The 22059-nt window shown below is 40.9% G+C and overlaps 1 protein-coding gene across 2 annotated transcripts in view; it reads right to left on the bottom strand.

Moving 5' to 3' along the window:
* ARID4A (AT-rich interaction domain 4A) overlaps window positions 1-22059 on the bottom strand; it is a 64535-nt gene that overhangs the window by 27216 nt on the left and 15260 nt on the right. For both annotated transcript variants that reach the window (XM_080922489.1, XM_080922490.1), the window contains exons 6-11: window positions 18386-18465; window positions 18210-18304; window positions 15578-15710; window positions 10731-10810; window positions 9880-9956; window positions 8701-8870 (exon numbers count right to left, since the gene is read on the bottom strand). In XM_080922489.1, the coding sequence (XP_080778615.1) occupies window positions 8701-8870; window positions 9880-9956; window positions 10731-10810; window positions 15578-15710; window positions 18210-18304; window positions 18386-18465 (635 nt within the window). The remainder of the gene's footprint in view (window positions 1-8700; window positions 8871-9879; window positions 9957-10730; window positions 10811-15577; window positions 15711-18209; window positions 18305-18385; window positions 18466-22059) is intronic.

Below are 22059 nucleotides of genomic sequence, written 5' to 3'. Positions count from 1 at the left end.
CAGTCATGAATCATGAATGAAATAAAGGAACAGGAAAGGAGAGGATGCCATCAGTCAGTCCACAGGGAGAAGGAGGAGAAGGAGGGGGAGGAGGAGGAGAAGGAGGAGAAGGAGGAGAAGGAGGAGGAGAAGGAGGAGAAGGAGGAGAAGGAGGAGGATAAGGAGGAGAAGGAGGAGGAGGAGGAGGATAAGGAGGAGAAGGAGGAGAAGGAGGAGGAGAAAGAGGAGAAGGATGCTGTTAGTCTTGCTTTTTTGGTGATGGAAAGATCAGCCCTGCACTGAAGGAGAGGAGCGAGAGAGCAGGAGAAAAGTTCCAGGAGGCTCTGCTGATTGGTTTTTTTCTTCCATGCCTACCAGTGCTGGCAGTCTACGAGTTTGAGACAAAGTTGCTTTTGTACGCAGCTTTAATCTCTGATGACTGGCATGTCGTTAGATAACCATTGTGTGATGAAAAGATATGTTTGCAACTGAGCTGAGATTTTCTTCACTGTTTCACACTGGCCAGTAAAAAAAGGAATGCTCCGCAAGAAAGCCAAGAAAGCCAGGGAGGGTAGAATGGCTGAAGCTGCTCTTACGACATGGGTGACTGGCAAAGCTGCTCATCTTCACATTCGCCACAAACATCTGAAAACAAATGCTCATTCAGAAACAGCATCCATTCTAGTGACAATGGGCTTCACAACACTTCATTGGGGAGATAACACAGTGTCTTTTGAGACAGGGTCTCCTTCTGTAATCCAGGCTAAACTGGAATTAGGGCCCATCCTCCAAGTGCTGAGATTACAGGCACCGGCCACAAAGGAAGCAATACACACCTCACTTCTGCTATTAAGTTTCCTAGCTAGGAAATCTACTTTACAGACTGCAAATCCAGAAGGTATCCAAATTCTCAAAACTGGAGGCTGGCCTGAAGCTTGGGGCTATCCTCACGTCTCTGCCCCCCAGTGCTGCCATTACTGATGAGCATCACTACTAGCTTAGCTTTCACTGCATCCATCCGGTGCTACTGAACAGTGAGAAGACAAACCTGAGCACAAGGCCGACACTTCACTGCTACACTCAACAAGGAGCTCCAGCAGTATCTAAGTGGGGTCTGGGAGCTCTGAGACACATGGATGTGAGAGTAAGAGGGTGAACAGAAGTCAATTCATGAAAGCTCAGAATGAAAAGAAATATATAAAATAACAACAAAAACCAGTACCAAAACCAGTGCTCATCTGATATGGGCTGAAAAAGATTCAAGGGTTTAAACAAGAAGTCTTTGGCAAGGTACCGAAAACTATCCCAAGGTGGTCAGAGGAAAAAAAAATTAAAAACTTCGACACACACACACACACACACACACACACACACACACACACACACACACAGAGAGAGAGAGAGAGAGAGAGAGAGAGGACCTAGAGTACACTGTGTACGAAATGAGGTATTTTGTGTCAAAGACTGTTCTAATTAACTTTGAACAACAGTCCAACAACTTGTTTCACACAGCAATTTCCAAAGATTTTACATAATCCAAACTTATTCATCCTTCACAAACTAGGTGATGGGGGTTTAATATGGGCCATGCTCCGTCCTGCTGGCTGCCACGGCACCCTGGGGAGAAAGAGAAAAAACAAAGTCCCAGGCACACCTTGTGTTCATTTACAACACAGAAAAGGGGAAACAAAAACTGAAGTACTTGTGAAACCTGAGTGTTTCCTCATAAGAAAAAATTAGAAAATAGAGAAGGTGCCGGGTAATTGACAGAGTGCTAGGGAGTATGCTTTGACGGAACAATGGAGTAGTGTGTCTAACTTCCAGACACAGTAACACACACACACAGAGTATCTAACTTTCATCCACAGTAACACACACACACAATCTCTTAAATACATATATTTATACTATAAGAAGGTAAGCAGTTTGCATTTTAAAACCAACACGTCTATAAAAACAAGCAGAATGTATACCCTAACAGAGATACACACTGCAGGAGTGATAAGGAAAGGTATATTCTACTGGAGGCAAACGTTCCAATACAACAGACATATCACAGTTCCTCAGAGTTAATAATGACTTCAATTTTAAAAGAAAAATCTTAAGAAACGAATGAGGGCAGGAATTCCAGATTGGCCTAGGCAGCATAGCAACACCACATCCCATAAAAGGAGAAAGAGAGGGAAAGGGAGGGAGAGTTGAAAACTGACCTTTAATGAACAATCTACAAAGCAAAATACTATCTACAAAGTTTCAAACACAAAAACAAGTAGTTGAGCAGGAAATGGCAAAATGCAATTGTAATCCCAGAGCTTGGGAAGTAAAAGTACGAGGAATTCAAGGTCATCTTCAGCTGCACAGCAAGGACCAGGACAGCCTAGGCTTCTAGAGCTCCTGCCTTAAATAAACAGGGACAGTGATGCGGCTCATGGGGGATTAATGGTGGTGGGTTGCTACCAAGTCTCACATGCATAGTTCAAGCCCCAGGACCTGAATGGTCAGAGTCTTGAGACACGCTCTGTGAAGACTGCCTCCTCTTACCCAAATGAAATGAACATAAATAACTATGAAACAAAAGAAAAATAAGTTTTAGAAATTTAGTTGGCAATATTTGTGTAAGATCTAAGCCCTGAGGGCAGTGAGTTTCCTGAATAAATAAACCTGGAATAAATGTGACATGAAGTAATGCCCAGTACACTGCTTTGGAAAAGAGATGGTATTATATAACATGCTTTAGAAATATTTCAAGTAAAAAGTTAAAAAAAAAAAAAAAACCCTCTTTTGTGCCCTAAAATTATTTATTCCCAAAGGGATCACATATAGTTTCTGTTGAAAAAACAAACTTCAGATTTAGTGCAGAGAACAGACTGGAGGAGGGTGCATTATGTGCTAGTGCACCAGTCTAGGGAAAGTCAGGGACAGCCTGGACCAACGGTGGCCGAGCATAAACTAAAGACATGGGCAAAATAAGGAGCTAAGACAAAGGGTTTGTGTCTGAATGGATTCAGTGGGAAGGACCAAGAAAAGAATCAAGGTGCCTTCTGCATATCTGGCAACTGGGTGTGGTGCTTTTACTAAAATAAATTAGGAAGAGAAGCTGTGGGCATACTGAGTTCAATACTATAAACAAGAAAAAAATTTCAGACGGTCTTATATAAATGCCTGTAGCCAAGAGACACCTTGAGATGTACATAGAGATTCGGAGTCATTCTATCATTTAGTTGGGAAGTAAACCAGAAAACAAATGTAATGTCATGTCATCTGAATGCTACTAAGGTGTCAGATGAGATAAGACATACTGTTGTTTGGCTAATGGTCTCTGGTGACTGTCTGCAGTTGTTCTGGTTGTAATGAGAGGACAAGACACACCACAGTGACAAAATGACAAGTCAGGGACAATTATGCCACTGAGCAGCCTAGACAAAAGAGTAAGCACAGACAGACAGACAGACAAGTGGAAGAAATGGGAGGGCAGGAGAGGCGGAAACAGAATGGAATAGGCTCCAGGAGGAGGAGAGGGAGCTGATAGGCTAAGATTTCTGATCCAGAGCAGAACCCCAGGGACTTGGCTCTCAGAGTCTCACACATGTTGACAAGTGCGCCTGGAAAGGAGAGCAGGCTGTTAGGTCCAAAGTCTACTCTCATGCAGTTGACAATGTGCTCCCACCACAAACGTAGAGGTCTCTTTCCAAAGCCGGAGTTGAGACAGGTGACACTGAAAGAAGATGACTTGACTGTAAACACTGAGTTACCCAGTGATAGTTGGAGCACTAGTTAACTCTGATCCTAAATCAACAGGAATACCATCCCTCAGGGTTATACACATGTAAAGCACCTCCAGGAGCACAAAGGATGTGATACATTTACCTCAAGATGCTGCTTTAGGAGCTAACCGTCCCACTTAAGATACTGGTGTGACTCTTCAGTCTCAACAGTTAACTAACCCCAATGACTTCTTTGTCCACTTGAAGTGGTCCATACAGTGCCATCATCAAGATGTGACAGCAGCACTCTCATCAAGACCGTTTATGTGTTTGTGTGCTTGCTTATTTTTTTCAACATAAATAAGCTCTCTATGTAGACCTGGCTGACTGGAAACTCGCCCTGTAGACTAGGCTGGCCTCAAACTCACAGAAATCCTCCTGCCTCTGTGTCCCAGGTGTTAGAGTAAGGGCGTGAACTACCAGCTAGTTTTCACCAAGTTTTACTGTCACTCAAACTTCGTACAGGACCACAAAAATAAACACTGATTACATAAAACATTGTTTAATATGTAGCTGTATTAGAGGGCTGGAGAGATGGCCCCGTGGTTAAGGGTTAAGGCTGCTCTTCCAGAGGACATGGATTTGATGCCCAGCACCATCTGCAACTCCAGTTCCAGGGGATCTGACACCCCCCTTCCTGCCTCCACAGACACCATGCATTCAAATAGTGCAAAGACATTCATACCAATCAATAGAACACCTCTTCTACATAGCAACTATTTTTAAAAATGTACTTTATTTATGCGAATAAATGTATAAATCTCATTAGTCACATTATGTAAACTTAGTGTTGTTTACGTTTTATGCTAAAATAGTGAAGACTTTTCAAAACTCATTAGGTCTTCCTAAATAGAGATTTCAGGGCTGGAGAGATGGCTCAGCAGTTAAGAGCACTGACTGCTCTTCCAGGGGTCTTGAGTTCAATTCCCAGCAACCACAAGGTGGCTCACAACCATCTGTAAAGGGATCCGATTTCCTCTTCTGGTGTCTGAAGATAACAACAGTGTACTCATAAAAAGAAGAAGAAGAAAGACATTACTCTTTTTTAATGTGTATGTATGTTTTTGCTTGCATATACAAGGGCTCCACATGCATGCAGTACCCAAAGAGGCCAGAAGAGGGCACTGGATCCCTTGGAGCTGAAGTTAAGAGAATTTGTAAACTGTCATGAGGGCGCTAAGAACCAAACTGGCCAGATCAAGGTCTTTTCCATGATCAGCCATGCTCTTGGCCCCTGAACCATCTCTCCAGCCTACTGTTATTTTTTTATTTCCTTGTTTAATAGTCTAGATTTAAGCAAATTGTTGTATTTGAATGTAAGCTGATATCTAAGGTATTCAATAAAGGCTGGTGTTTCAGATCTACTTAAAGTTTTTTTTTTTAATTGGTAATTATAGTTATTAAAATTAGCTTTGATATCTATATTACATTTAAAATCTTCAGCTTTTACTGACATTATAGTTTTCCTGAGTTATCAGGCAATTTACTGTGAGTCTATATACAAAGTGATCTCAAATAATCATTAGCAAATGTCTTTAATCTACATGATCATAGATTGATACAGATGACACTTGATTTAAATACTAAAAAAATTAACATTCATATTCGTAGGAATTAAAAAAATCAAGCACTTATGACTTTTACAATAATGAAAATCATCCTGAGTACTAAATATGGTAATCCCTACAAAAGTTTCAATTAAGAAAGTGAGTATTACAATACATTGAACTAAAAAGAGCAGTTCATATAAAAAAATCACTAATTTTCACTTTCACTGTTAAGCATGAAATCTGATACACAAAACCTACTGATAAAGTCATGATGATTTAGCCTAAAACTGCTTAATTTCCTCTTGATAATCTTCAACATCTCATCCTTATAAAACTCCTCTACATTTATTCAATATAAACCTAAGTCAAGAGAAATAAATTCCTGTCATTATTTTATACTCATCTGGACTTTCTAATAAACTTCAAAGGTTAAAAAAAAATCTAGTAATGTCTTTTCTAATATAAAATTTCTTAACAAAGACATTTAAATAAGACACCCAAAAAAATCTCTGAGGAGTTTTTTTCAGCCTAATTATGTGTTGCAATTAACAATACAGACAGGAAGTCTTCCTGCCCCATCTTCAAGTCTCTTCCCAGGCAAAGCATGAGACAACTGCTTACACTCACGTGGAAGAAATGTAAGCCTGACGTGTCCTATGAGAAGGAAATAAAATGCTAAGTAAAAGGTACTTTTACTTAGTATTTTAAGTAAAGAGAGCTGCAGGGTCTCAAACCTTGCTGCCCCCACTGATGCTTAAATTCCCGAAGCACCATGTGTAATGCCTGCAAAGACATGCTCCTTCACACTGCAGAAACACTAACACTTGTGTGATTCTGCTGCACATGCTCGCTAGCCTACACTGGCTGATGACAGACCGTGCTTTCTTATGGGTCACAGAATGTTCCAAAGGATCTTTAGGTCCTCTCGAAGCAGCGTTCCATCCTCCTAGGAAGCCCAGCATCCCTTCATCTGAGAAAGAGTTATTATCTGTAATGTAATACAACAGTGAACCTCACTGGTATGGGAAAGGCCCATAATGACTAAGCCAGGTAGGCCCTGGCTCCTCAGATTAGCAGGCAGTGTATATCAGACTCAGGTTTCTCCTCTTGCTGTGTGTGGTTTAAAAGCATCTTTTGGCTGATGAGCATGTTAAATTGTTTTAAAAATTATTCTTCAAGACAAGTGAGAATGATTCAGCAACTAAGTCTCAAACCCAAGAGGAAGAAATGCAGCTGATTTTTTCCCCCTGAAACAAACAAAATCTCTCTGAAGAAAGCCCCCACTAAGGTGGCCAGAGAACTACTTTACAACAAGCATGTGTCAATAAACCATACGGTTTGAAAATGAGCATTTGAAAAATAATTGAGAACCAACTGTATACAGCATGCCTACAGTTTGTGATTTTTGTTGCTGTTTTTTAGTAGGAATAAAGCAACCATGTTCAATAAATTTTAGCAAGTTCATTAAGTAACACATTGTAAGAAGACATTTTTCTAAGTGCCCTTATCTTAATTTTTCTTTGCTTATTATCTGCAAATTTTAGCCTCCGCTCTGTGCATTTTTACTAGCATTTTATCACTAGCAACTTGGATGAAACATTACAATATTACAGAATTAGTCATTTCAACACGGAAACTGTTTACTGTTTTAGAGGCACCTCTGCTACTTCTTACAAAGCTCTTTTTAGCCTTTGTTTAAAATTTCAGGGTATTTTTTGAGGAATAGGAAAAATGCATTCTGGAAGGGAAGCCAATTAAAAGTATTAGCAAAAATAAAGAGACTAACCCCCTTTTCAGCATTTGGCAATATAAGATCCTAATTAATGTTCAATAAAAATCCAAAAGCTAACCCACAGACTGCTAACAGTTCACACCCTGAAAATGTGGCCTATTTACCCTGAAACACACAACCTAAAACTAAATACAGATAACATTCAGACATCACATCTAACATTCAGATTTTAAATCCCGATTTTTGCCAGACTGCTTCATCACAGTCATTCCAAAAGCTACCTTATGTTGGAGAAAAATACCCTGTACCCTCTAATCTTCTAAAAATAGATTCCTACTGTCTTTTACAAGAAACAATTACGCTTGCTTAAGAGCTCTCCCATATCAGCCATATAATCAACACTTAAAAATTGTATTTAATCCCATTTCTAGTCAACCAAAACAATAACTAAATATATATATAAAAAAGTCTTACCTATGTGCTGCATTTCCTTTCAAATGCAAAACGGTTAGATTCCCCTTCTACTAGTGCAGGGTCTGGACATGTCAGTCTGATTGGCAAATATCTGCTGTCCCTTCTGAGGTCACAGCATCCGCAGGGCCACACAGCACTACGTACATTCTCTTCCACATAAAAATCAGACATTACATGAAAGGAAGAGAAAGACAGCCCATTTCAAAGCAGCTGGCAAACCTCCACTGGCAACCTGCCAAGCCTCTGCTAAACCTTCCTGTCTTTCTGAGCATGCTCACTTAAAACCAACAGCATGTTACTATGGTAACTCTGTAGGCAGCCTGTAAGTATGAACCGCCATTCTGATTTCAGAGTGTAAAAAGCCAAATGCTGCAGGGGAAGTCAGAGGAAAGAGCCAGCTTATATTCTTCCCCACACACAAACCTAGCTGTGGTATTCCAAAAGCTCACACGTGTGCACGTAAAACAAACAAAAGCATCTCACATTTTCAAGGCAGAATTTTTCACGCTCAAATAGGTGTTCGATTTCCATAAACTCATGCTCTTTGTTTTGCCTCTCAACAACTAAAATTACACTAGAAAATTCATCCCATTTAACAAAACACTGGTGAATACACAGACAGACAGCATGTGAGCAACCATGGTAACCCCGTGGATGATTTCTATAATCTATAATCATAGTGTGCACAACATGGCAACATTACAAAGAATAAAAACACCATCTACATTTTTTTTTCTATAACTTGTCAAGCTGCTAAGTGTGTTTTTCTTTGGGTATAATTAGGCTATTTACCCCCTAAAAGGTTTCTAAGTTAGGAAAACCAAGACCTAGGTTCAAATCCCGCCCCGCCCCACCCCTGCCCCACATTTTAGCTGGTCCAGCCTGGGATAGTTAACCTGTGAGTCTCACTGCAAGCTGGATGGTAACAATTACAGCACACACTGACCACTGGCAAACACGTAAAAATATCTGACACCTCCCTCCCCAAAGATTAACTCTGAAAAGTACTTTTTAGTAACTTCACACTGAAAACAGGCCCTGATTTATACACTACACTCAAAGCCAAAAAGCCACAAGTCCTCAATCAAATTAAGCCAAGAAATGTCTCAGACAAAAGCAAACAACCGAGAGCAAAACCAGAGATATTATTTTCACTAGAAAGCAAGCAAACAAGCAAACAAGACGAGAGAACTGAACCTACCAGCTCTTCCTCCTCCTTTTTGGCCTCTTTTTCCTTCCCCTCCTCACGCTCTTCCGCCGGGCCCTCCTCCTCATCATCGCTGCTGGAGGACTCAAGGAGTTCACTTATGTCCATTTTCCAATTATCGGGGACAATTCTAGCTTTTAGGAAGACGCTTGCCCTTCGAAGCCCTGAAAGGAAACATGACTTCAGCAGTTGCTACGGAATGAATAAACAGCATGGAATGTACACCATTCAGAGTCTGAGGGCTCAACCCAAGTCCAGCCATCATTCGCAACGATACAGGAAATCAGGGTGCTTCGTGAGTCAGAAGATCGTGTAGATTTTATTACAGACTCTGTAGGAGTTTATGTTTGTCTATTGTTAGGAGACAGGGCCTGTGTCATTATATAACACAATCTTGCCTGGAACTTGTGACCTTAATGGCACCACCTCCTAAGTGACACCAAGCCTGGCAAAGATGAGAAACAGCCTTTTAGAAAAAAAAACGATCTATTTTTATTTGATGTGTGAGTGTTCTTCCTGTATTCATTTATGTACACACTAGAGGCCACCGGTGGCATTAAATCCCCTGAAACTGATTACAGATGGCCGTGAACCACCATGTGAGTGCTGGGAACCAAGCCTGAATCTGCTGCAAGAGTAAGAAGAGCTCCCAACCACCGACTCATCTCTGCAGCCCCACTACCAGGAATGTTAATAGTCAGCCCAGGTATGGTGGTGCACGACTTTAATCCCAGCAGTTGGGGGGCAAAGGCAGGTGGTTGTGAGTTCGAGGCCACATAATGAGTTGCAGAACAATCAGGCTCTATACAGACACAACCCTTCTGCACCCCTCAAAAAGAAAACATACTAATGATCAAATATGCAGTTGATTTTTTAAAATTTAGAAACCAAACATTTTTATTGAGACATGAAAAAAAAAGCCATCAAGCCAGAGTATCCTTCAGGTGTGTCCAGCAGCTTATCTCTGAGGCTCACAGTCAGAGACCCAGCAACCGAGCCTCAAGGCAAGGAAAGGCAAAAGCACTCATTCGGTTAAGTTTCTGATTTTGTTCTGGCCACGTGCAGCCCACGGACCACCAGCTGGGGACATGATTTCAAACAGCTAAGACGGTAACACACACTAGTCAGTGTTTGCTATTTCCCATGAAATACACTGACTCTGCTTTCTTTTACCTGGCTTAGCACAGAGCTCAGATTCTGGTAGATTGAGAACGTCTAGTTCCTTAATGTCCTTTCTTGCTATAGAGTAACTATGAAAAAGAACAAAACAGAGAACTACTTATTAAAATGAAAAACATCATTTAAGCAGTCTACATTAACACATACTTAAGTCCTCAAAAATGAAAATTATTTTGTCAGTGCTTTAAAAGTCAAAGGCTATATATACTCTGATCCTTAGAAAAGCCTTAGAGGCAAAATTGTATCTTTTCAGTTTCATGTAAACAAGTACTCTCATTTGAGAGCCTCAAACTCACACTGTTTCCAAATATACAATGTTCCTATAGACACTGGTTTCAATAAACAAGGTCATCTCAATACTTATAGATTATAACACCTAGTTTGTTTTATATTTCCTAATTTTTGTTAATTTCCTAAAATATTTTTATGGTTATACATATTAAGGTATATTTTTCATAGAAAATAACTTAATAAATATATATGATTAATTTTACTGTTTTAATAAAAATTTAAATTAAGGGAAAGTTTCTAAAAAGCCTTTTTTAAAATAAAAAGTGAAAATACTTATTTTACTAATAAAAGTCTATTAAAAGGCTTTATAATTCATAATATGAAATAGCACAAGATAAAAATATGAAAATTTTCAATTAAAAAACTATAGACTTTAATTACAAATACTGTTGTCACTTATTGCTATTTTTACATAAAAGTTATCAGCTAAAGGTACCCTACATGAACACGGTAAATAACAGCCTCTGAGTTTCACCGAGTGAGCCTCTTTATGGTGGGCAGCCAATCACTGCGCCCCATTCCTGAGAATCATTACTAGGTGTTTCATTACTCACAATTTAGAATCAATAAATGATCGAACTAAACACTGATCCTTTTTCACTGTGACGTCATCATTGCAGCTGGGAGAGACGACCTGGAATACAAATTCAGAATCTACTGACTCCCCTTGCTCAGAAGATGAACATTTTTTTTTTTATTTACTATGTTCCCCCCAAGTTCTAAGTAATCAAGCCCAAGGATGTTCATCTGTTAGAAAAACACTCGACTCAGTCACACCTCTCAACAAGAACGTTTCCTTTCTCTCTCTCTCTCTCTCTCTCTCTCTCTATGTCTATTCATTTACTTGTGGATGGGGTGGGCAGAGTTCAAGTTTGCTGTGGCGCTCATGAGGAGGTCAGAGTACAACTTGTAAGACTTGGTTCTCTCCGGTCACCATGTGGGGCTCCTGGGGACCAGTTCATGTTGTCAGCATTAGGGACAACCACCTTGACCTACTGAGCCATCTCGCCAGGCCCAAGAATGTAAATTTAAAAATAACATGGGGGCAAAGGGACTGGAGAGACAGGTCAGCAGCTGAGAGGATGCAGATGACACAGGTTCTGTTCCTGGCAACCACATGCTGGCTTGCAATTGTCTGAAACTTCAGTTCCAGAAAATCTGACACCCTCTTTTGGCCTTCACAAGGGCCAGCCACCCTGCTGGTACATAGACACACATGCAGGCAAAACACCCCATACACAAGGAGAAAATGAAGAAAGGAAAAAATTCTGGATCTGCTAAAGTTTCAAATGGAATATATTTTATAAGAAATATCCAAAAAATGTCATTATTTTTAGCATATTGGCTTTCTAGATATTTAATATACTCATTAGGTAATAAGGCATTTTATTTCATGTATTAACTTGTGCAGAAGGGCACAGGTATCACAGTATTCCGTGAAGGTCAAATGAAGGTCAGATGAAGGTCATATGGCAACTTGATATCATTTTCTTTCCTCTCGTGGGTGCTGGGGATCAAACTCAGGTCACAGGCCTGTGCTTGGCACATGCACCTTTACATGTGGAACTATCTTTTGGCCCAAGACTTTATTTTTTATCCAAAACAGTAACATTTATGGACATATGGTCTGTTCTTTGTATTCTTTTTCAGATATGGATTCCTATAGCCCAAGCTGGCCTCAAAATTACTACGTAGCAAGGGTGACTGAACTCCCTATGTTCTTCCCTTTGGCACATTACAGTTTATTTAACTGGTGGGGAGTATTTGTTTTGTTTGAAACAGGGTCTCACTATGTATCATTAGCTAGCCTGGAAGTGACTATGTAGACCAGGCTGGCCTCAAACCCACACATGTCTACCTGCCACTGTCTCCGGAGTGCTGGGATAAGAGACATCAGACCTGTGGGTGCTGGGATGCTCCTGCACCCTGGTCCTCTGAAGGAGCAGCATACACTCTTAGATCACAGCAGCAGCATGCCAGCCCTTCACATGCACATGCACTTCAATATGCATCGACTGTGAAGTCTGGCTCTTAGTAGCCATGTAAGATATTTTTTAACAGGGCATGAAGGATTTTCAATTGTTATAAAAAATCTTTTAATCTAGCCTTTGAAAGTAAAAAATGCCTTAACAGAGTCATTACTGAGTACTTTTTGAGTATTGCAGTAGTGTTTTGTACTTCAAAGCCTCAAGCTGAGGAGCACACTACCAAAGTCACTGAGACATACTGACTCATGATACTCTTAGTACTTAACAAATCCAGAGCCTTGTACAATGAAGGCTTAACGTTCAATCTCAGAGATGCACTCTGGCTCCCAACTCTATGTTCTGTAACTAAGTTACATTTATCCTTACATAACAATATAGACTTTATACCTATCATGTTCAACACTACAGAGCCAGATTTTTAATTTTTTTTTGGTGGCGTGGGGGTGTTATATTTTAGAGCAGCTGGCCTCAAACTCAGAGATCCGCCAGCCTCTGCTTCCAAAGATTAAAGTTGTGTGCCACCACACTGGACTGGATTTTTAAATGCTCTTATTGAATGCAACTGAGGATGACCCTGAACTTAACATTACTCTCTTAGGTGTTAGACTCACAGTCAAGGCCACAGTTTGACATCAGAAAGAAATACAAGTGTGTGGGTACTAGGTACTAATAACTGTCAGATTAGTAGAGTAGTTAGTTGTGCTTAACCTCAAGAGTCAACAACGCAACAGAGCGGCAGATCTAAGACACAAGAAAGAACGCCAACGGGAGGATGACACAGTGGTAGGCCAGGCACAGGACAGTACCAAAGGCAGAAGAGTTAGCCCCGGCCGGCCAGAAGAGGTGTGGCAGCAAAGTCTTGAGGTGTTAATATATGTGAGCCTAAGCCTCACCACATGGCCTGGGAACCACTCGAATGGCCTCCATATTGATTCCTGTAAACAGTCTTAGGAACATTCCCAAACACGCAGCACAAATGCCATTCTTTTTCAGAACTATCTGCAAAATTAGCTCCTAATTTTCAGGTGACCCTTTGAAGGCCTTTCTGCTTCAGGGGTCAATGATATTTGCAGTTGCATCCCACCCCCCCCCCCCCACCATCAGTCAAGAGGAGTCTATGCGATAAATACTCCTCAGCAGTCTTCTTCCTCTCATAGAAGATCCTCTAGACTCGTCTGTTCTCATTTTTCCTTGCACACAAACACGGCCATATTTCTAAACTTTGGAACTTGCTCTGTAGTCCAAGGTGGCCTCAAACTCAGAAATCTGCCTCTGCCTACTGAGTGCTAGGATTAAAGGTGTGCACCACTACACTGGGCTTAAAACATGAGTCTGTCACTTCCAACATAGTTGTCGTATGTGTAGAGTGCATGTTCTAGGGAGTCACAATGAGAAGCCCCACACTTGCCCACCTTCTAAGGTAAACTGAGCTCACTGCTGTCCTCGGGTAATACTCATTAACTCAGGGTGCGGTAAAGCCACAGACGGAAGATGTTAACGTAGGGCATAGGGAGGAAAGCAAACACCTCTATCCCTAGGGTCTGGACGGTGAAGGTAGGACCAGAAGCTCAAGGTCATCCTAGGCTGTTTGGCAAAATTGATCCCAGTCTGAAATATGTGAAACCCTGTCTCAAAAGTAAGAAAGTTGGGGCTGAAGAGATGGTTCAGCAGTTTTTTGTCTCTTTGTTTGTTTGTTTTACAAGGAAAGTTTTATTTTTAGTTCTCATCAAGAAATTTGCTGTGTTTTTTTCTTTCTTTCTTTCTTTTTCCCCTGCCCCCCAACTTTATTTTAGCTGCTCAGTGGCTGGAGCCGCTGGGTTCCTGGTATTACAAAGATGCCAACAGAGGCAGCTGTGTCTCACCCAGGGGCTCGCCCACTCTGAATACACCCCAAAGGAGAAAACACAAAGTAAACCAACAAAATAAAACCAAAAAGAGGAAGAAATTCAGATCGTTTCCTTCAAGCCTGGCAAAAAACAGTTTGTTAAGAGCACTGACTGCTCTCCCGGGGGTCCTGAGTTCAATCCCCAGCAACCACTTGGCAACTCACAACCATCTGTAATGAGATCTGATACCCTCTTCTGGCACACAGACATTCATGCAAATAAAGCACTCATATACATAAAAAAAATACATCTTTAAAAAAAAAATAAGAAAGTTGAAGGGAGTTTATAGTGAAGGAGTCTTAGATATTCATTAAAAGAATATAAAATTGATTAAGCAGACTCAGGAAAACTAGATTTAATTAACTAAAAGATTATGGTTTTGTATGTGGCGTGTGTGTGGTACATGTACATGAATGTGTGGGTGCATATGCTCATGTGGATACATGTGAGCACACGGATGTATGTGAGCGTAAGGATGAGCATGCTCATGCACATGGGGAGGCAAAACTAGGGAGCAGGTGTCTTCTGCCATTCCCCTGACACTGCACTGCAGGGCCTTGTCCTTAACTGAAGCCGGCCTCTGGCTGGACAGCAAGCTGTGAAATCTGAGTCTCTTACTCAATTCCAGGCCATGCCTGATGCTTTACAGAGGTGCGGAGCACTGCAGCCCTGCCCTCACTTGCTTACAGGGCAAGTGCTCTTGCGGGAGCGTGCTCCCTCTGGAGAGTCTTGTTTTGTTTCTGAGACCCAGTTAGTCTCCACCTCCTGGCTGAAGCACACTTCCTGTTTTGGACTCCGCAGAGGCTGAGACTACAGCCCGGGAGCACCGCATCTGACTGTATTGCTGGGATTACCGTGAGATAATCAACTGCGTTTAAATCATCCCTCCTAAAAACTTAGTTCTAGATAATTAGTCTGAATGTAATGAAGAATGAAGGAGTCAGATGTGGTGGCTCACACCCTGATCCTACGACGGAAGGAGGAGGGGTCGTCATGAGGCCAGCCTGGGCTACACAGTAAGGTCCTGGCCAGCCTGGACTACAGCGTAAGACAAACAAAACAACAATAGAAAGCACTGAGGAAGCAGCCCACAGACGGAAGGCGGGAGATGGAAATGGAGCAGAAGGAAGAACGCAGCCGAGAGGAAAACCTGAAAGATGACAACAGATGACAACAGAATGGAAACCAATGGCCAGTGGGTGGCCTGCCTTCATTTTAAAACTACACTAAAATCTTCATTAACTTTAAGATACTTCCAGAATATTTTAAATAACACTTTAAAAACCCATTTTCAGGGCTGGAGAGATGGCTCAGCAGTTAAAAGCACTGACTGCTCTTCCAGAGATCCTGAGTTCAATTCCCAGCAACCACATGGTGGCTCACAACCGTCAATAATGAGATCTGATGCCCTCTTCTAATGTGTCTGAAGACAGTGACTGTGTACTCGTATAAATAAAATAAATAAATCTTTAAAAAAATCCATTTTCAACAAATAAGACAGCTGACTAGCTTTGCAATGACACTTACCAAAGCAGGGTACCATTCAGTGCTCTCTGCTGCGGGTGACACACACACAACTTTTCCTAACAATTCGTCATTGAGACGCCTCTTATCTTCATCTTCTTCTTCGCTGCTTTCTTCTTCTTTTTCATCTTCGGTGCTAAGAGTCAGGAGAAGCTGGTCATTATCCTAATGGTCCACATCCCAGGCATATCAGAGTGCTATGACTTCTACATGGTCCGCCGGATGCTATAGCTGCCTCTCCATTCTTACTAAGGCTGAAGAGATGGACAGTCTCCTGCCTCATACAAGTAATTGGAACAGCTACATAAGTAACGCCTGAGTTTGCTTCACTGGGTCAGTGAATACCTGGGCTTGTTTCTATGCCAGGACAGAGAAGCCTGACTGTGTCACCAAACGCACTTCTTAAAACATATTTATATACCTTTCCGTCTTTTAATGCCAGGGGAAAAATAATACAAGTTTAATTTTCTAGCAGGGTATGAAAATAGTCCAGAAAAACCATATGTGAGTTTATTCAGATTATTCTCTAGGATAACTGTTTACTTTTAAGTGTCCATAATGAGCATTAATTATAGGCATATACTCTTTAAATAAAAATGAATATGTACTCTTTTAAAATCATGATGAATAGAAACTGAGTAATCTGACATGCTCTCATGGCATCCCCAATACTCTGCTATCTGCCACTCATGCACCATTAAGTGATCTGGAGGCATCTGGTCCCTTTTTTTTTCTTGCATCTTTTTCCTTCTCCTCTCACAAACCTGTTACCTAGGAACCACCACATACCTTTCTTTACTTTCTGCACTGATGACATTTCCTTATCTTTAGTTCTGATGCCTCTGATTGCTTATTCGGGTGCCCTGCACTGAAATATCAGCTTGCCTGACTTACTAAAAGTTAAATTAAAGACCACAATACTATGTCATGAATACAAATACCATTAATGGCTTATTAAATTAATATTGTAAGCACTTATTACACACTGGAAAACACATATAACACTAATCCAACTGCAAGACATTATCAATCCCATTGATCTCAGGTATAAACTAGTAATAGGATCCTGGGGAAAAAGAGAGAAAGCGAGAGAGAGAGCGGTATGTGTGTGTGTGTGCATATATATGTGTGTCTGCATGTACATGTGCCAAAGCATAACTTGTATGACTTAGTTCTCTTCTTCCATCATATGAAATTCAGAAATCAAAATTCAAATAGTCAGGTTTGGTAACAAGTGCTACAAACCACCTGGCTGGCCCGGAAAGATTTTATTATAGCTTTGACAACCAGATTTAAGTTAAAAATAAAGCTGGAGTAAAAAGTTACAAAGGCTCTACAACAGTCATTTAGCTGTAACAGTACTGACAATCGAGAGGAGCCCCAGTGAGTGGTTAAAGGAGGAGGAAGGGCAGCTTGAGCGAGCGCAGTCCAGAGGCACAGCAGCTCCACGCACACGGCTTCACTGTCGGGGACAAGAAGGGACTTGGAGAACTCTATGCTCAGGAACTAGGCAGGTAGAGCACTAACCACTCACAAAGGAATGCCAGCAATTATGGAGCAAACAGATGGTGTGCCTCTAGTGCTTGCTTATACTGAGAACACACACCGCTTACTATTTAAATTATATAACCTTAATCTATAAGTGAAAAACCCCTGAAAAAATCTGCATCCGTCTGTACTCTTAAATGTCCGTCTCACCGAAAGCTAAAAACTGTTTATAAATTAAAGGGAATTCAAGAACCACATCACCGCATCAGGGAAATGCAGCGCATGCCCATGACCTTGGTTTGGAGCCTGAAAAGATGTTCTGAAGGCATCTAGGACAACAGGTAGACTTCAAAATGCTGACAGGGTCAAGTAACAAGATGCCACAAAGTAAAATGTGAGCCAGAAAGACCAGGCCCGGCTCAGGACTGTGGACCATGAGGAAAATGGTCAAGGTTTGACTGTGGGTCATTTTACATATGTGAAACTGAATGTTCTGATTATGATATCAGTATTCATATAAGGACTAAGAATTGTGATGCTGTTTCCTTCCACATGGCTCAGTAAAGTTATAAAACTGAAAACTAATTATGCATATACAAAAAGATGAAAGGATAAGGCAAACAGGCCAGAAATATTAACACTATTGAATCTAGACAAAAAGACATATGGAAACTGTATTATTATTTTTAAATTCAAAATTATTTGTAGATCAGGAAGTGGTGGCGCACACCTTTGATCCCCGCAACCAGGAGGCAGAGGCAGGTAAATCTGAGCTCAAAGCTAACCTGCTCTACATGTGAGTTCTACTAGGGCTATGGAGAGAAACCCTGTCTCAAAACGAAACAAACCACCAACAAAAAAATTGTTTTTAAATAAAAAGATTTTTAGAAAAACTAACAGTAATTACTTAATAAAAAAAAAATCTTAACAACGAAAGATTTTGTCAAAGCAAACTGAAACAGTATTTTGGAAGTGGAATTTTCATGAGGACTGTAGTGAGTAATTAAGAACAAAGTCTGCTGAGAGAAGAATGTGCACCTTACAATATGCTATAGAAATGTTACTCAGGAGGACCTAGCCATTCCAGGAACGTCAACTGAGAACGGCTTTAACACCATCGATATATTAACCAAATGTGACAACTCACATAGGCAGTGAGGACCTCCTTCCTCTGTTTGTCTTCTTTGCAATGACTGGCGTCCCAAAATGCTCCGGATTTGTTAAAGGAAGCTGATCAAGCGTCTGCAGAGGAGACAAGGAACTCGGTTCACTTTTCACTTCCCCATCTTTTGCTACAGTTCATATCAATCCCGGCCGGCCTACCTCACTCTCGGCAAAATGTCTCTCCCCTTTCAGGCAAAGTGAGGTCCGCCTCAGAGTTTTCTCATCCCCATCATCAAACACTGCAAAAGGCAAAAGTGAAAGATGTCTGGGTCTTATTACTGCTATCTCTGAACTCATGGTGGTTTGACAGGGATGGTCCCTGTTGATGCAACTGTAACTGTTTCGCAAATGTATAAACACTCAGGATGCTGAGACACAAGGGTCACCAGGAGGTTCAGGGCAGCCTAGGCTACCTAGTATAATTCTCATATCAAACATACACACAAACATACACCCCCCCCCCCCAAATCAGGCTTTCAAGAAAGAGTCCTAGTTTTTCATACTAGAAGAATAAATTGGTATGATATCTTAGAATTAGAATTCTGACTAGAGCATGTCTTTGATCCTTATACTTCAGAGGCACAGACAGGGAAATCTGAGTTAGGGGTCAGCCTGGTCTATACACTGAGTTCTAAGACAGCCAAGGCTACATAGGAAAACCTTGTATTGAAAAACCAAAAGTAAATAAATAGAGATGTAGACCAAGGGAGCCTCAACCTCATTGCTCCTGGGAATTAGATTTAAAAGCATGAGCCACAACATCCCGCCTCTGATATTTTTTTAATGGGTGCTGCTAGCAAGTATTTTGCCTTTGAATCATACACTTACTCTTTAAAAAAAAAAAAAAAAAAAAAAAAGATTTATTTATTTATTTTATATGAGTTCACTGTAGCTGTCTTCAGACACACCAGAGGAGGGCATCAGAGCCCATTACAGAAGGTTGTGAGCCACCATGTGGTTGCTGGGATTTGAACTCAGGACCTCTGGAAGAGCAGTCAATGCTCTAACCACTGAGCCATCTCTCCAGCCCCCATACACTTACTCTTAACAAAAAGAAGACTTAAAAGTTTCTGAAAGGGCCGGAGAGATGGATCAGTGGTTAAGAGCACTGACAGCTCTTCCAGAGGTCTCACAACCATCTGTAATGGGATCTGATGCCCTCTTCTGGTGTGTCTGAGGACAGCTACAGTGTACTCACATACATAAAATAAATAAATATTTTTTTAAAAGTTTCTGCAAAAAGCAATCTACATGTTCAATATTTACCTACTTGTACCCATTCTTCCTCTGAGATGAAATATATTTTCTAGTAAAAATATTTTACATGTAGAGGACATCTTAAAACAATAATTTTCTCCTCACATATATTCAAAGAAAAGCAGTCATGCTGTGTCCTGTCTATGGCACAGAAATGAATGGCTGTCTACAAATACAATGCTAAGATAACAGCTTGGTGACTGAGGACTGTGACCCCAGTGCTCAGGAGGCTGGGGCGGGGGAATCCTGAATCCCGAGCCATCCCAGGCTGCGTGAGAAGTAAAGGAGGGCAGAGATGGGGGGAGGCTAACAAACCCTTTATGACAACCATGGGACTCCATCACTGATCTGTGCTTTATTGTCAACACTATGTGTATCAAAAGTACAATATAGAGCCTGCCCCTAGCTCAGTGGTAGAACGCTTCTGTAGTGGTACAAGTCCCTGAGTTTGATCCCCAGTGTGTGCCAGTAAGGGGTATGAGTGAAGAGATGTACGAAGCACTTTCGAGCACAACGAATAAATGGCAATTCTTGGAAAACTTCCAGTTCCTGACCTCCCAAACCAAACTTAATATAATTCTTCATGTACCTGAGTCACTATATAAGATACTTCAAACAATAAAATCAAGCCAGTCATGATGGTGTGAACCTCAAAACACACACACACACACACACACACACACACACACACACACACACACACACACACACACACAGCTTTCCTTAAGGCCTGTAGTGACAATGGAGATTTGAATGGAAGTACAAGAAAAACAAGTAAAAGTCTAATAGCAATATGGGAGCTGGAAAGAAAAATTCAAGGGTTGAGATCACTAGTGGCTCTTACAGTGGACCCAGGTTCAGTTCCCAGAACTCACGTGGTTGCTCCCAACCATCTGTAGCTGCAGGTCAGGAATGTCCCCACTTTCTGAGTACTGTGAGCACCAGGCATGCACATGGTGCACAGGACACTTATGTACATAAATCAATGTAAAGAAATTAAGACCAATTGGCACTTTCAAATTTATATAAGAAAATATTCCCCATAGTGTCTTATCATTTATCAGTAGAAACCCTAGAATGTTCTGATGAAAAATTTCAATACTGTTGCCCTTATTTTTTTTTTTTTTTTAAAGAGTACACTGTTGCTGTCTTCAGACACACCAGAAGAAGACATCACATCCATTACAGATGGTTGGGAGCCACCATGTGGTTGCTGGGAATTGAACTCAGGACCTCTAGAAGAGCAGTCAGTGCTCTTAACCACTGAGCCATCTCTCCAGCCCTGTCCTTAATTCTTGATAGATAATCACTTTGAAATAAAGTTGTACTTTTGATGAGAAAAAAAACTCAATTTTTTCAACATCTATTATTATGGGTTGAAAATATCATTAAACAAAAAACCAAAGGGATTTCTTATTGTTAATTTAAAAAGAACTTTTATTTTTATGTGTTTGGTGTTTTGTCTGCATGTATGACTATACACCATGGTTACGCATGGTGCCCATGGAAGCCAGAGGAAGGCATCAGGTCCCCTGGCACGGGCTTACAAACGGTTGTAAGCTACCACAGGTGCTGGAACTCAAACCCCTGTCTTCGGGAAGAGTAGCCAGTGCTTTTAACCACTGAGGCATCTCTCCAGCCCCAAAAAGGATTTCTTAAAAGAAACTGTGGTGCAAACAGCTACCTTGTCATCTTACACAAGAATCTTCTAGTGAATAAAGAGAAATAGGTTAAGAATCTAATTCAGCACTCAAGAGGCAGAGTCAGGCTGAGCTTCATGAGTCTAAGACCAGTCTGGTCTACATAGTCAGTTCAGGGCCAGCCAGGGTTACATTAATGAGACCCTGTCTTAAAAAGATTTTAATTCAAACTATACAAATGTATACACCTGAATACTAGTTACACTTGTGAAACCCTCTATACACTTGTTAGTAACAGTAGTTTCCCTGACGGTCAGAGAGAGTACAACATTATGGACTTACTAATCCTGGTCTCTCTGTTATCAACAACAGCTCTGGCCATCAGACTGATGTGAAAGCCAGCTGTGGGGTAATCCCAGCATAGGAGAAGCTGAGGCAGGAGCCTGCCCTGACTTCCAAGCCAGCATGGGCTCTACAGGAAAAATGTCTCAAAACAACAAATAGAGTTTGCCGCTGGCCTCTCTCAGATTTACAGCATATCAAGTCATATTATAAAGATTTAGTCGTTCGGTCAAAAACATCGCAAGGTGTAAGGTGTTCGTATAGATAATTCACTGAACATTTTAGCACAGCCCAAAATCATTAAGTCTGATATTATACAGAAAGAAATACAAAAGCCTATTTTCAGAAAAACAGCAAAGCTGAGATTCAAGGCAACACTAATCAAAGTAAACAAAATAGTATACACCCTAACCTCAGTCCTCTAGAATTCAAGGAAACACACGATCCAGGGGATATAATATAATATGCTACAAAGTAGAGAAGATCTGCCTATCTGTTATCCTAAAACTCATTGACACCATGGGATAATAAATGGCTAAAGTAAGCCAACTGTCCAAAGGTATTTTACTTGCCTGTCACTTATAAACTTCAACC

The sequence above is a fragment of the Micromys minutus genome, assembly GCF_963924665.1.
Source record: "Micromys minutus genome assembly, chromosome: 1".
In the NCBI taxonomy this organism is placed as follows: domain Eukaryota; kingdom Metazoa; phylum Chordata; class Mammalia; order Rodentia; family Muridae; genus Micromys; species Micromys minutus.
Note: the sequence above shows the minus strand (reverse complement) of the source record. Positions and strands in the feature narration are given on the sequence as shown.